This window comes from Lycorma delicatula, chromosome 6 (assembly GCF_047948215.1).
Source record: "Lycorma delicatula isolate Av1 chromosome 6, ASM4794821v1, whole genome shotgun sequence".
Classification (NCBI taxonomy): Eukaryota; Metazoa; Arthropoda; class Insecta; order Hemiptera; family Fulgoridae; genus Lycorma; species Lycorma delicatula.
Genome location: NC_134460.1, coordinates 150,374,614 through 150,390,285, shown reverse-complemented (window position 1 = coordinate 150,390,285; position 15,672 = coordinate 150,374,614). Strand labels below are relative to the sequence as shown.

Below are 15,672 nucleotides of genomic sequence, written 5' to 3'. Positions count from 1 at the left end.
TTAAAATCACAATATACGTTAAACAATTCTAAGATCAAAACGATAGTCTAAACGAAATTACTTCATACACTTCAATATTTAATGGAAAAAGTAAACTCCTGTTGTCGTTGATTTATTGTTATTACTGCATCAGAATGATATATTTGCACCGCTCATGAAATTTTTAAATCGCTGATACTTCATCCCTGGTGCAACATCATTTGTAATTTCCAATGTTCAACCGTCATAATAATAAAAAAATAAAATGTAACAAAAAGTTATCTACTCGATTTAAATTAAATGATTTTAATTTACTGGCTCTCCTTCTAGCCAACCAATTTTAATTTGAAATGAAAAATTGGTTCCGTGTACCTCCTTCTGCTTATGAAGTCCATATGCGAAATTCAGTTTAAAAATAAATTACTGTATGTATATGATTAGCCGAGTATAGATGAAATTATCAACAGCAGGAGATACGCGTTATTCAAACTTATTAACCGTATTCAAAATTCATCTTCTAATTTTACATCGGTACACGCTCCTTAAGATAACTGTGCCACATAAGGATGCAACATATTTTTTTTAATTGTGTACGACTAAACTGGGAAATATAAATTAGCTCACAAAATAAACTATAAATGATGGTGTAATTCAAGTTAAAACTATAACATGAATTCTATGAAAAAAGTTCACATAAAAGTTCACAGGCCCGAAAAAGCTTTTTTAGTAGAGAGTTACGGCTAGCGAAAAATTTCGCCTGAATTTCGGTTCCCCGGGAAAATCAAGACTTCCTGAAATTCTGAGAATGTAAATTAAGAGGCGAATTTATTTGTTTCTTATGCTTTTTGACTTGAAAATATAAAAAAAAAAAACGGGTCTCAGAATTGTACCTTCATTCGTTTTACAGATATCTGAAATAAAACACAAAAATTGGCGGTAAAAAAAACAACAGGTTTATGGTTTTAACGTAAGATAACTTTGTTAAATGGTAAATTTGAATTTTTTTTTTTTTTTTTAATTAGAAATGTACAAAATTTAATTCTGAAAAGATTCATACAAATTACTAATTACTAAGAAAATAAAAAACACGGAATATTGAAATTTAAGTGTAGTAAAAACAATACACGCTGAACTGTGAAAAAAAAATTTAAACCGCATGAAAAAACTACATTTTTTTCATAGGTTGTAAATCAGCTGAGAATTTATTTACTACTTTTTACTTCCTTGTACGAAGTAAATGAAGTATTGTGATCGTGAAACATTTCGGTTTTCATATTTCAACGGAAATATCCATTTTGACCATCCCTGAATCTATTTTGACTAGTTTCGCCGTGACGTCTGTACGAACATATATATATATATATATGACATATATACGACATCCCTTTTTGATTGCAATCGAAATTAAAACAACAATTTTAATTAATGAAATATTTGGATCTTAAGAGGCGTGAAGGCACATCGGTTCGAATCAAACCATTTACTTTTGTTTTTTTATTTAAATGTTGTTAAAAAAAATAAAAAAAATTATTAGTGAAATAAAATTTTATGTACTTTTAAATGTGTATATGTTCGTATGTGCATGTATCTCGTATAGCTCAAAAACGATTAGCCGTAGGATGTTGAAATTTTGGATTCAGGACTGTTTTAACATCCCTTTTTGATTGCAATCGAAATTAAAACAACAATTTTAATTAATGAAATACTTGGATCTTAAGAGGCGTGAAGGCACATCGGTTCGAATCAAACCATTTACTTTTGTTTTTTTATTTAAATGTTGTTAAAAAAAATAAAAAATTTATTAGTGAAATAAAATTTTATGTACTTTTAAATGTGTAAAAGTAATTTAATAGGCATTGTATGCGTGTATATTTAATATATTTTGTGACGCATCTGATTATTTAATAATAATCGAAAATTATAATTTAGAATCGTATTTTTGAATTTTCTCTGACAGAAAAATAAAATACATTTTTGAATTATATTCAGTTTAAAGTGATTGCTGATTCATTTGTGCGTAATACGCACAAGATTTCTGGTATGTCGTATAAATAAAAGTTAAAAATAATTACTATTCCGTTTAGTTAACTCCTCTGTACTGGTTACAAATATTAATTTTGACCGTACGGTATAGAATAATAAATTTTTATTATTCTATACCGGATTATTTTGTAAGCGGTTTATTTAAAGAGTAATCAAGGAACTTTTACTCTAACCTAATATTTCAGGTAAAATTGTTGAATTAATAATTGTATAAATATTTGCCGTTAATGAAAACTAATATTTCAGCAATCGTGTAACTGTCCACTTTTATTAAAGAACTGGTGGATCGTATCTCACTTTCAAATTAAATAAGTTTAAATGAAGCGCAACAAAGACGCGTTTATGTAATTTAATAGAGGTACAAGGAAGTCAAGTGGTGTCCACATAAAAATTTTTAACAGAATGGATTAATTTGTTTTCATAGGTTAACCATATCAGCTGTAATCTTGATGGTGGTATTTGTGTTGTATTAAGGTACGGACATGATATTAATTTACGGTAAAGTAAACAAGATTGGTTTGGCTGCAGCTCAAGAGGATCGTGATACTTATCCGCATCGAACAGTAACAATGCACAAACACTAATGAATGCTGTATAATTAACGCCGACTACAAGCACCAGACGGGTATCACGGCATTTAAATATTTCACAATCAAGCGTATGTGCTTCACTTGACGAGGCACAATTGTATCCGTTCCATGTAACACTGGTACATGGACTAATTACCGCAAGATCATAAAAAACGGAGGATCTTCTGCCGACGGTTAACTAGAAAACGGTTATGAAATCGCAATTTCCTTCGTCGTTTTCTGGTAACTGATAAATCATGCTTTACAAAAAATGTAATAGTAATTTTTCGTAACATCTGTATCTGGGCGGATGAAAACCCCATGAAACTACGACAAAACATTTCCACCATATATTTTCAATTAATGCACGATTTGGTGTTCTAGGTGATAAAATGATCGATCCATTTTTCTTACCGAGAAGACTTACTTAAACTTAAACTTTTTGGAAACTAACCTACCCACTCCCTTGGAAGATATTTCTTATAAAAACGGATTAGAGATGTGGCTCATGCATCGATGGGGCATCTCCGCATTTTTATAATAATGTAAAGAATCATTTAAATAATACTTACGGTAGACAATGGATCGGTTGGAAACAAACCAGTGAAATGGCGACCGTGATCTCCCGACCTCACACCGTCAGACTTTTTTCTAAGTAGTGGTTGAAGTCAATTGTTTATTCGAAACGGATTAACACACAAGAGGAACTAAGGAATCGCATAATAGAAGATGCAGAAACTATTAAGGATACTCAACGTTATGAGACGCGCTATTACATTTTATGTTAAAAACTGTTTCCAATCTACGGACAAAATTAGTTATTTATGCTGTTAAAATTTTCTTTTGTTTTTTAATAAAGTTAAATTTCGATATTCCGTATTTAAATTTTTCTTAAATAATTTAAACGAATCTTTTCAGAATTAAATTTTCTACATTGCTAATTGAGAAAAAATATAACTTTGTAACGTTAAACCCAAAAACCTGTTATTTTTTACCCCCAATTTTTGTGTTTTACTTCGAATCTCCTTAAAACTAATGGTGACAGAGTTCTGGAACTTTTTTTAAATATTTTTAGGTCAAAATCAATAAGAAATAACTAAATTCGTCCCTTAATTTACCTTCTCAGAATTTCAGGAAGTCTTTATTTTCCCGGGGGAACCGAAATTGACAGATATCTTTCGCTAGCCGCAACTCGCTAACGAAGCGTTTTCGGGCCTATGTTTATAAGTAATTTTTCCTATTTTTAAGTATTTTTCCTGTACTCTGTACATATATACTTCTTGCACTTGTACATATATTTTTCATACCGTATATATATCTTTTTTGTTCTTTATTCAAAGTGATAAATTTTCACACCCGCTTTTAGATTTCTTCATTCTTCAATTAATAGAATCCTTTTGTAATCCTTCTCCGATTCTCAGTTGGATGAACATCAAAAATCTATTTATATAATTCAGATGATTATAATTTAGGTTTGGTTAAGTATTAAATAATTGTTTTCCAATACGGATTTGTGGAGAATGAATTATGTGGGGATTCAAAACTACGTTTTCGAAATACAACTGCTTCATAGATTCACTAGAACAAGATATATATATAATTTACTTTCTCATCTAGATAGCGCTATAGCAGAGCAATAGTTCTACAAGGAAAAGTATTAAACGATCCAATTTGAGCACATGCGTTTTCACCGAATCCTGACGTTTTGACACCAAACGAACCCCAAAAGCCGGATGGAAATCTTCCGGATGTTACTGTTCGTATGTACATGTGTTAGGTGTTGGCCTCTAAATCACCTTATATTTCCAATAAAAAAGTAACTGAATCAGGCCGGGTCTGCAACTGGATCGTTCGGTTCATTCGGTTGTTGCGTTAAGCAACATCAGTTTGCCGACCGTGCAAGCAAAATTTGTTCTCTGTAGTTGTGAAAGTACATTAGTTTAGTTAGTGCCGACCGTCACCGCTAATACCGTCACACTCGCGCGAATTAAATACGGCATGCGCGCGCGCTTTAGTTAGAATCAATGAATTAAATAACGAAAAAATATTATTTTTAAATAAAATATTTTAAGTTAAGTTGGACGTGTTAGTGAACCCATAGTTGCCGAACTTTCCCGGAACGCTGCCTTAGCCTCGTGACCGGAATGTCCTACAACTGTGATGTCATCTTTTAAACAAACAAAAATTACCTTGTGTTACACTGGATTCTTCTTATTCCTTACAGAATCAACTAACTTTATGGTAGCCCTGAAAAGATACGTTTTTGTCGTCGATTGGCTTCGACAGCTCGTTGTAATTACTAGCCTTACTAGCCTACGTAGCCCCGGGTAGGGCTGTTGTCGTCGAATGGCTTCGACGGCTCGTGATTCATAACCTTGTGGTGACCCTGAAAAGGACTGTTTTTTGCGTTAGCTGGTCTCCGGCGAAGTCGGAGAGTTGCAGCTCGTCCAGTGAAGTCAGACCAGGCTTCCCCTCAACGGCAGTTGGAACCCCACTACAGCGTGGCAGAGGTAGCCCCCAGAGCCCCGCAGAGTCAGATCGGCGTCGGTCGTCCTTTGCCGGCGCGGTTCTCCCAGAGCGATCCCACACTGGGCCGGCTATTGTTGCCGAGTCCGCCGGCCAGGGCGATTGAAGCCCGGCGAGCTGGGGCGGGAAGGTAGCGTCCGAGTCTAGCGGCTTCCTCGGCGGGCCATCCAGGCTTGCTGCTCCGGCGGGAGGTCCAACGTTGAGCCGGCCGGGGAACTTCTTCTCTCTTCATCCATCTTCTTCTTGGTCTTCTCCAGGTGGTGGTTGACGATGAATTGAAAATTCTCTATAATGCACGCTTTTTTATTGGAGTCAGAGAATGGTGGGGCCGCAGCGACGCTATGGTGGGAGAACTGCGCGGTTATCTGTGTTACGTATACTGTGTTCCAGCTCACATCTGATTTGCTACCGCGTTCTTCCGCCGATAGTAAATTAAGCATAATGTGGTAAAATAAATAAAATTTTCATCAGTACGTAACCCAGTCCAGTTGCCGGTGCGTAATTTGCTTCTCACACAATACCTCCACCGGTTCTTAATGTTCCCTTCAAAATCTGAATTAATGAAATCCTTTTTAGAACTTCATTAGTTCATCCCGGGAATTTTTTATCCGCCTATTAATTTCTGAGCCTGATGCTCAACCCTTACTAGACAATTGTACCTATTCACTCGGGGTCTACTGTAGCACCCTAAAATGTTAAGGTCGATATTGCCAAAAGCATCTGGCTGAACAGAAATATTATGATAATAATAATTACCCGCTGCAGGAATTAAAAAGCCGGATTTAGCTAATAAACATTTCAGTCCTACGTTGGGATTTTTTCCGAAACAACAGGACTGAAACGGTTGTTGAATTGGAGCATACGAAAAATCACCTCTAGAAAACCGTACAAATACAAAGGATAACGCAGAATTCTACGTCCTTAGCTCACATTCAGAAAATGTTAAGAAAATATCTACAGAACATAACACAGGACGGAAAAAATAATACGATCGCTAGTTAAAATGAGACAAACGCTCCGACTTAATAACAGATTTAAAAAGCCTTTCCAGAAAGTGGATATCTACCCCGCCGGCAGTTCAGAAGATATGTATTGACCAGCACAAATAAGCAGTAAGGGTGATGATTTTAAGCTAACATCTTTCTCTTAATATAATTTGGCCTTTGGTGTCGCATCTTCTTCTTCTTTCTATTTTGAATTCTATTTTACTCCATTAAAACCATATCGTTTACCTTAAAAGAAATCTTAACACCAATCTGTTTTCCAAGCAGTGATTACATTAATTGCTTCGATATCGTTTCCAAACTTTTTTTTTGTTTCTTATATCAACGAATTAAAATACGGTCAACGTGTTGTAAATTGTATTGAAAGAATAATATAATAATAACCATATTATTATAATTGTTAATAATAAATTTATTAGAAATTACTACATTTATTCCTCAGAACTTATTTCTGTGAAATTAAAAATTACAAATTTAAAAATTACAAATTACAAATTAAAATTACAAATTAAAGGACAACTATAATTCACGTAGTGATCAAAATCGATCCAGCATTAAATTTTTTGCTGTAACTCAAAGATGAATAAATACTGTAACAAAATAATCAATATTTTCCGATTATAATACTTCTTTATCTATAACTAAACAAAGATATACGAGAAAAAATTATCCTGCACGTCTTCCAACCATCACGGCTTGGGAAAGGATTATTAAAAAAACTGCGCATCAGATTTAGATTTAATAGACAGAGAAATCTTGCTATAGAATTTTTAAATAAATTTGGTAACAATTTTTCGGTTTGCAATAAATCTCCTCGTTTTTGTAATATTGCAAGCGCCGTGCAAATACACATAAAATCATCTCCCCTAACGTCAATTTACATTTATAATCGTACGTTCCCTCAGAAATGCAGTTAAAATTATATTTATTCTACCCTCAATAAATCTAGAAAAAATATTTTATTTGTTTATCACGGTTCTCTAAAAATTTATCGTAGTCGGAGCGTTTAGAAGTGGAAATAATAATTACATGATATTACGTAATTATTTAAGTAGTTGAAAACTGGTAGTTAATTAAAAAGTCAGGACAATTTTTTAATTATTTGAAACAGTTATTTAATTGTTCTGAGATATATGTTTTACGAGTTTATAATTTTTTGGAAACGGGGTTGGTGTGTCTAAGAACTAAGATATCAACAATAAAAAATTTGAAAGAAGTTATCGAATAAATTAATGTAATCACTGCCTGGAAAACAGACTGATGTTAAGATCTGTTTAGAGTAAAGGGTACGCCTCCGGAACCACCTTAAAGGTACTACTTCAGAGGATAATATGTACGAATGTAAATGAAGTCTAGTCTTGTACGGTCTCAGGTCGACCGTTCCTGAGATGTGTAATTAATTGAAACCCAACCACAAAGAACAACGGTATCCACGACCTAGTTATTAAATCCGTATAAAAGTAACTGCCTTTACTAGGATTTGGACCTTAGAACTCTCGAATTCGAAATCAGCTGATTTGCGATGACGAGTTGACCGCTAGACCAACCCGGTACCATATTTTAAAAGAATTCAAAGTGGAAGAAAGAGATGGGAACACTGAATGCAATATTATTTTAAAGGAAAGTTTAGATGGTTGTCCCAAACCATCACCCGTACAACTAAATACACACACACACACACACACACACACACCCATGCACGTATATATAAGCTGTCTGAAAAAGAACTCTACATTTCTGTCCGACAGCAGTTGCGTTAGACTATTGCATAGGCCAAGCTGTTACGAACCCGGGCTTCAGTACTATGGTGTCGCCACAGTAAGCCGATAATTTTTATTACATTTATTGGAGGAAATAAAAAATGGCAAAAAGTTATTGTCGATAGTTTGTCAACGAAGTAGGTTTACCCGTTCCCGAGAAAAATGGTTATACGACAGAGTTGATAATTTCGAAGCTAAATATTGGGTTAAAAACAAAAGAACTTGAACTCAATTAGTCGACACTTGGTTAAAACACTTCATACAAATTTAAGTAGTAATATTCCACGAGATTACATGAACTAAACCTATATACCCTGACCTTTCTTCCATCTATTCATAACAAATCGTAAATAAAAAGTTAACCGGAATGACTTACAAAATCATAAAACAGCTCAAACAATGTTTGAAGAAACACGATAAAAAACAACACGAATACTTATTTATGTTTTAATGCGTTAAGTAAAACGTTGTAAACATTTTTTAGTAAGATGGAAAAAAATAAATATATGTAGACTTCCTCTACAAACCTAAAACAATAAAAAATAATAATAATACGTGGTGAAATAGATTTTAAAAATAAAACTAAAAAATACTCATTCGTTTCGAAGAGAAAAAATAAAACACAGTCTATGATAGTTTCATGTATACAGAAAAATCAACAATGTTAACTCTTAATTGTTAAAAAAATATTAAAAAGTAAACATATACCGATCAAAAAATCATTAACGTTATTTTAGAAAATTCATCAGAACAATTAATTTAACTTAAACAAAATATGATTGAAATTTGTGCTGTAGAAGACATAAGCTTAATTTCTTAAAATAATTCGTAAATTACAAGTAAATAATAATTTATTAAGATAAAAATTATCAAGTGTTCCTTTCTTTTCCTGTTTAGCCTCCGGTAACTACCGTTTAGATAATTCTTCAGAGGATGAATGAGGATGATATGTATGAGTGTGAATAAAGTGTAGTCTTGTACATTCTCAGTTTGACCATTCCTGAGATGTGGGGTTAATTGAAACCCAACCACCAAAGAACACCGGTATCCACGATCTAATATTCAAATCTGTGTAAAAATAACTGACTTTGCTAGGACTTGAACGCTATAACTCTCGACTTCCAAATAAGCTGATTTGGGAAGACGCGTTAACCACTAGACCAACCCGGTGGGTTATCAAGTGTTCCTTAGAGTGGCTGATCTAAACCCATTGGATTGATCTAGTGGTGAACACGTCTTCCCTAATTAGCTGATTTTGGAAGTCGAGAGTTCCAGCGTTCAAGTCCTAGTAGAGGCAGATACTTTTATGCACATTTGAATATTAGATCGTAGATACCGGTGTTCGGTAATTCCCGGAAGCTAAACAGGAAAAAGAAACACAATTCTCGTCCCTCTGAAATCATCGATATTTTGTACATACCAAAAAAGAGCTAACACACTTGTTTGTGATGCTTTGCTTACGCGTACATAAACACACAATTTCATTTAAAATATTTATCATTTTATTTAAATATACTTTTTCGTTAATTTAATTCAACTATTCTAACTAAAGCGCGTGCGCATACCATTTTTGATTCGCACGGGTGTGGCGGTACTAGCGGTGACGGTCGGCACTAACTAATAGAGACTAATACCGAACACACATACGTACATTAACATCGGGAAACTTTCTATCAGGGTTTTTTAGGTTCCTTAGATGTAAAAACGTCAAGATGCAATTTAAATTTTTTGTTCAGAAATTATTTAAACAAATTCAGCCGTCGATTCTTGCAATTGATTATACGGAAGTGGTGTTTGGAAAATTATGTCAGCCTTGGTCGAAGGGTATTGAAGATTCAATGATTTTTTTTTAATCTTGCTACATCGAAACATGTAATATATAGTGTTTATTAATAACAGTTTTGATCAGATAAAAAGTAAATAATAATTTAGAGATAATTTTATAATTACATCGTTAGTATTGTGAGCTTAGAAAAAAAATAGGTTAGAAGGTGTCAAGGAAGTGCTGATTTTCGTTCCCCAAATGTTTTTACGTAATCTACGCAGTGAAAGGTCATAAACCTTAACCGTTTCTCAAAGATCTGTTCGCGTAGGTGGTCCATTGTGGAGTCAATTGGACAAAGATTTCGACAGCGATTAAATACAATTATAGTTTTAACAGTTTAAAAGAGTTAAAAATCGTTACGTTCATGTCATCACATAGTTTTCAGTAACCGGCTGTGAAATTTTACAGTATCGTAAATAAGAACTTGTAATAAGTAGAACATATTTTCGTCACAACAAAAATTGCTAAACTAACTTAAATTTTATTCTTCAAACATTAAATGAGAATAATTAGTAAAAAAAATAATCTTAGCTAACTCGGAAAATACTATTTTTTCATTAAAGTATGTAGCTGTTTACTATAACTGCAGATATCATTTATTATGTGAAATTATTAAAAATAATAAAATTTAAAAAAAAATACTATAAATTTTTCAAACATATTTATTAGTAAATAATAAAGAAATAGGTCAAAGGTTCAAAATAAAAAAAACTTGTCAAATATAATTTAAAAAATTAATAATAGTTCACAGACCATGAACGAGTAGGTGGAAATGACAGCGCGCTTGTTAGTTGGAGAATTAGTGTCGTAATTTTTTTCTCTTTTTATTTATAGTCGCCATTATAGATAGCTATTTCTTTTTTAATGAACTAATAAGCAGATTTAAAATTCAGTCGTTTAGAAGAGTCCGTTAAGGTGCCAATAAAAGAGGTATAATGAAAAAAAATCTGTGGATATAATGAAAACATTTTTTTTTCGAGAGAAAGAAAGATTAAAAATATCAAGGATATTTTTTAGTACACCTTAATTTTTAGTAAATAAAATCTGTTTTATTGACGATATATTACATATTCATTAGATTACTGAAACTTATTCCAGTAGCGCGAATTTTTATAATTGTGTATAAAACAGTAAATTAAGTAATAAAACTAATAAATTAAAAATATATTTACCCTCACCTTACTAAATACTTACTTTCAGGTTGTCTGAAATGAGCACCGGATTTATACGCTTCAAAGTATTTGTCTAGATCTGCTCGGCTTGACATCGTTTTCCATTTACGTTCGCTCAGAGTACCACGATAGCCATTCTGAAATAAAAACAAAAAAAATTGAATTCATTATAACTTTAATCTGAAAATAATTATTCAAAGAGTTTACAAATGATAAAAAAATAACAATTAAAATCAGTGTGATTAATAATTACTATTTCGTTTCGAAAGAAAAAGGAAATTCCTTAAAAACGTAGGTAAATTTTTACCGAGTTACACCATTTTGACTTCTAAAATATTTCAAATAACTGCTAGCGTTGTGTTTTTATTTTACGCGGACCAAATAAAATAAAATTATTTACACAAGTAAAAAAAATATATATACTAGGCGGTCGGGGCTCCGCCCGCTGCAACCACGGGACCCAGGTTGACCAGAGACTCCCACGGGCCCCCCGAGGCCACAAAGGGACACAGAGCTCGCTTTGCTCGCCATTCCCGTCCAGCAAGATGGCTCGGAATACCCGCACGCACGCTAGTTACTGTTGAAGGTAGTTGACTCTCATGAACCTGAAAAATGTTTAAATTTCTTTTACGTACTCAAATTTATTTTTATTACAATCGGTTTAATTTGTCATAAAATAATAATTTTGCCGATCTTGTGGCTAAGTGGGTAGCGTTTCGTGCGGAGGTCCTGGGTTCGAATCCCGGTTAGGAATGGCATCTATTCATGGGTTACAAATTTCTACCGGGCTAATAACCGTTGGTGTTAATGGCCGTTCTTTCATAACAAAAGAGGACATAAATTATTATTTATAGAAACTATTTTCAGCAGTTTTAATAATCGAAACAAATATAACGAATTTTAGGTTTCATTATATACAAGGTTTTTTGTTTAAGCATAATTTATCTATCAGAAAGGTTTAAATTATATATCGAAAAAGGATAATACATCATTATTATCACGGATAAAATCGCGGCTACACCAGTCTGCCGACCGTTCGAGCGAAATTTGTCCTGTGTAAGTTGTGAAATTATAATAGTTTAATTAGTGCCGATTGTAGCCGCTAGTAACGTCATGTCCGCGCGAATTAAATACGGTGTGCGCGCGCGCTTTATTTGAATTAAATCAACAAAACCTATTACGTTTAAATAAAATGATAAATATTTTTAATTAAGTTGTGTGTGTAAGCAGTGCATCAGAAACAACCCAAAGTTGTAGGAGTTTCCTGGAACGCGGCTTTAGCCGCATGACGGGACTTCTACAACTGTGTAGTCATCTTTTTTTACATAATTTTATATTTTTTTTTTTTAAATAAATTCAAAAAATGAAAATTTTGTCAGGGTTATGATTTGTAGTTTTTTATTGTTCTACAAAATTAATTTCATTCACTGTGCGTGAAATTTCATACATGAATTATATATCCTTTTTTTAAAATAATGTTTTAATCTTTTAAATTAAGCAATTTGGGATATAAATAACAGATCTATGTTCCTCTATTAACCGTGAAATTTCATAAATTATTTTGTAATAATATTTGCCTGCGGAAAAAAAAACTTGAATTATTTTCTGAATAAATCGATGTAAATTGTGAAAATTATTATTTTTTAAATAATAAAAGATAGAGTAATAAAAACAACTGATTTATTCAGTATAAAAATAAATTAAATAATTTACACTAATTATTTTAATGAAAGCAAAAAATATGTTTAAAATTATGAAGAAGAATTAAAAATAAAGAAATTAAGGATATTTACTATTCAGTTAAAAAATTAACAGTAATTTTTAGGTTTATATTTATGCATAAATTTAAAAAAAATCTACATTCATAAATCGAGCGTAACAATGTAAAAAGTAATAAAAATTAAACCGTTTTAAATAAACTGTTTAAAAAATATCAGATTAAATAAAGACGATAAATATATAAAAAGAAGCCGAAATGTTAAAACTGTTGGCGCTTGACTCGGTAATCATCTAACCTGAACATGAACTGAATTTCAATGAACAATTTAAAAGTGATTGAATTTTAAAAACGGCTACGCGTTACGACTTAAGAAAAAAAAAACGTACTTGTGAATGCATGCAACATTGTATTGTTCACCCACACAGTTTTTAACAAACGGCAAATAACCAGTTATTAATATAAGACGTAGATCTATATATAGTAAGAGAACATAAAATTACGTAATTATAGTACAATTAACATTTTTTTATGCTAGTAATATAAAAAAAAAAATACTTCACGAAGAAACTTTTATGAAATAAAACCTTTCTATAAAAATTACAGAAAGAATGTCGTCAAATGTCATAGGAAGTCTTCAGATATCACCAACCATTGGCCCAGGGGGTGGAAAAAATGAGGTTTCAATTACAAAAAAAATCATACCTCCCTTAATAGGCACAGTACCGAATCGGTTTAAGTGGTCGTTAGTCCCTAAAGATTACCAGCAAGAGATGACCAAAATATTGCTGGAATTGTAAGATGGAGCTTGTTGTATGCAAAACATGTGAAACTCTTTTTCACATACAACCACTGTCGTATCGAGTAAATTTGAAGTTTTTCTTTACTTTAAGGTGGAAATATTTTTTATCCCCTACTTAGCACCGGTGAAATCTACCTCCGCCTTCCGGCGTGCCGAAAGGGGGTTTTTAACCCCTTAATGTTTCTATTAGAAAACATTGAATTGTTTCCATTAGAATTGGTAAAAAAAAAAAAAAAATCACGAATTAATTTACTCCCAAGCTTTGGTTAATCATTTCTTGAAAATTATGGCGTTCTGGGAACGGCATAATATAATTTAACTACGTTACGTGGTACTGAATATGAAATATATAGTACCAAAAATATTATCTGAACTCGCACTAGAAACAACTAATAGCCGGGCTGAAGTAATGAGACAGAAGGCAGTAGGCAAATATTACCCTCACGTTGAAGGCTGGAGCCGAATCCAACTAGTTTTTAGTAACTACAAATTTTGACACTGAGAGTTTACTACGTACTGTTTGATGCGGCGACAGAACCTTTTTCAATTTTAAGAAGTTCCATCCCTCCACTTATAATAAATGGGTTTATTATTTTGCTTACATTTTAACTAAGAATGCCGGTGTATTAAAATTTAAACTTTCAACTTGTTATCATATTTGTCATGTTATTACCGAAGTCTCTTCCGTATTTTGTGCATTTTTTCTGAAATAATTAGGATTTATAGACAGTCGCATTCCCTATTCGTTAGGCCAATCTAATTGTTTTGTAGCATCTCTGGAATGCTAGGTCAGGATGGGATTTTAATTAAAAATCATCAGTACAAATCCGAACAGTATCGGTTAGCCGAGATCGTTCAAATATACATAATCCTGCTGGTTTCGAACGGCCCCGTCTTTCGCTAAACCTTCTACTCTATACTTACGTTGGAGGGCCTTTTAGAAATCACTGAATTTTTTTTACATACAGAATTCGGGAAAGGCCATTAATAAATAAAACCCCCTCTCACAAAAATAAAATTTTCAAGTTAATCAGTTTTTTAATCTTTTCTCTTTTATACTTTTAAATTGGTATTAATGGATGCTTAAATACAAAGACAATAATAATTCGTTAAGAGTTTATATAACAGACGAACGAAAGTATTTTCACATTATAAGATAAAAAACAGCTGTAAATAAAACATTGCCTTTATAATCTAACCTAAAGATAATGTATGGCATATATATTTACTAACAACCGAAGTAAAATTTTGTAAAAAAAAATATAAATGATATATATATATATATATATATATATATAATTACAATAAATGATATCAAACATTTATTTTCGTAATGGAACATTTTGGTTTTAACATTTAAATTCCTGTATGCCGTAATGAAATTTAATTTTATGGCAGCTTTAAACAACATAAAGTTGATTTCGATGTTAAATAATTCTTACCGAGAAATAATAAATAATTCTCTCATAAATAAATACTGACATATCACAGAGGATACTAATAGACTACTAAATTTAGAATAATAATTTAGGATTCAAAGTAGGAGTAATCGATATATAAAAAAAAAAGGTATAGTGGGTGGGCCAACTGCAATAAAACAGTCTGGTCAAAGAGATATATATATATATATGCTGTAGTAGAGATTTGCCGGATGAAACATAAACTTTAATGAATTGAATTAATGAACTATTAACTGTGAGCCTCTATGTCTGTGTGAGCTGGGTTTGAACTGCTTGATTCGAATCAATCGAATGAATAATATTACAAAAATAATTAAATTTAAAAAATGTCTATTTAGCAATAATGGTCTTCCCGTGGGGTCTGCGCGTGAGGGTAGAGTGATGAGGTATTCGAGCACCTCGTGGGAGGCTAAACCGATATCATCATAAACCGGTAACAAACAGGCTGCCCCTGGGACGCTGTTTTGGGAGGTGCAATGGGGTGCTCTTACAATATCTTGCAAACATTCAATTCAAACGGTGTATTGGTTAATAGCTATATATATATATTGTTTAATTTACCGTGCGCAGACGACGAACCACCACCATGGCATGCCGGCCGCCCATCCCGAAGCGGTAGAGTGTCGAATGTCATCGCTTCTCCATGGCAACAGATGTTGTCGCCTCCGGGTGTGTGGGAGTCGAACCTACCTCCATCAAAGAGCTGAACCTGTCTTGAGACATAACCCAGCCCCCAGACTGTCATGGACGTTGAACTAACTTAGGGGATCCGGAGTCCCCACACTTACTCACCGCCGCCCATCCATGCAAGCACG

General features: G+C 32.8%; 1 protein-coding gene across 1 annotated transcript in view; it reads right to left on the bottom strand.

Moving 5' to 3' along the window:
* The window catches only part of LOC142326377 (uncharacterized), a 699,229-nt gene that overhangs the window by 200,543 nt on the left and 483,014 nt on the right, over window positions 1-15,672 (bottom strand). Inside the window, exon 2 of the mRNA XM_075368833.1 lies at window positions 10,901-11,015. Within this exon, the coding sequence (XP_075224948.1) occupies window positions 10,901-11,015 (115 nt within the window). The remainder of the gene's footprint in view (window positions 1-10,900; window positions 11,016-15,672) is intronic.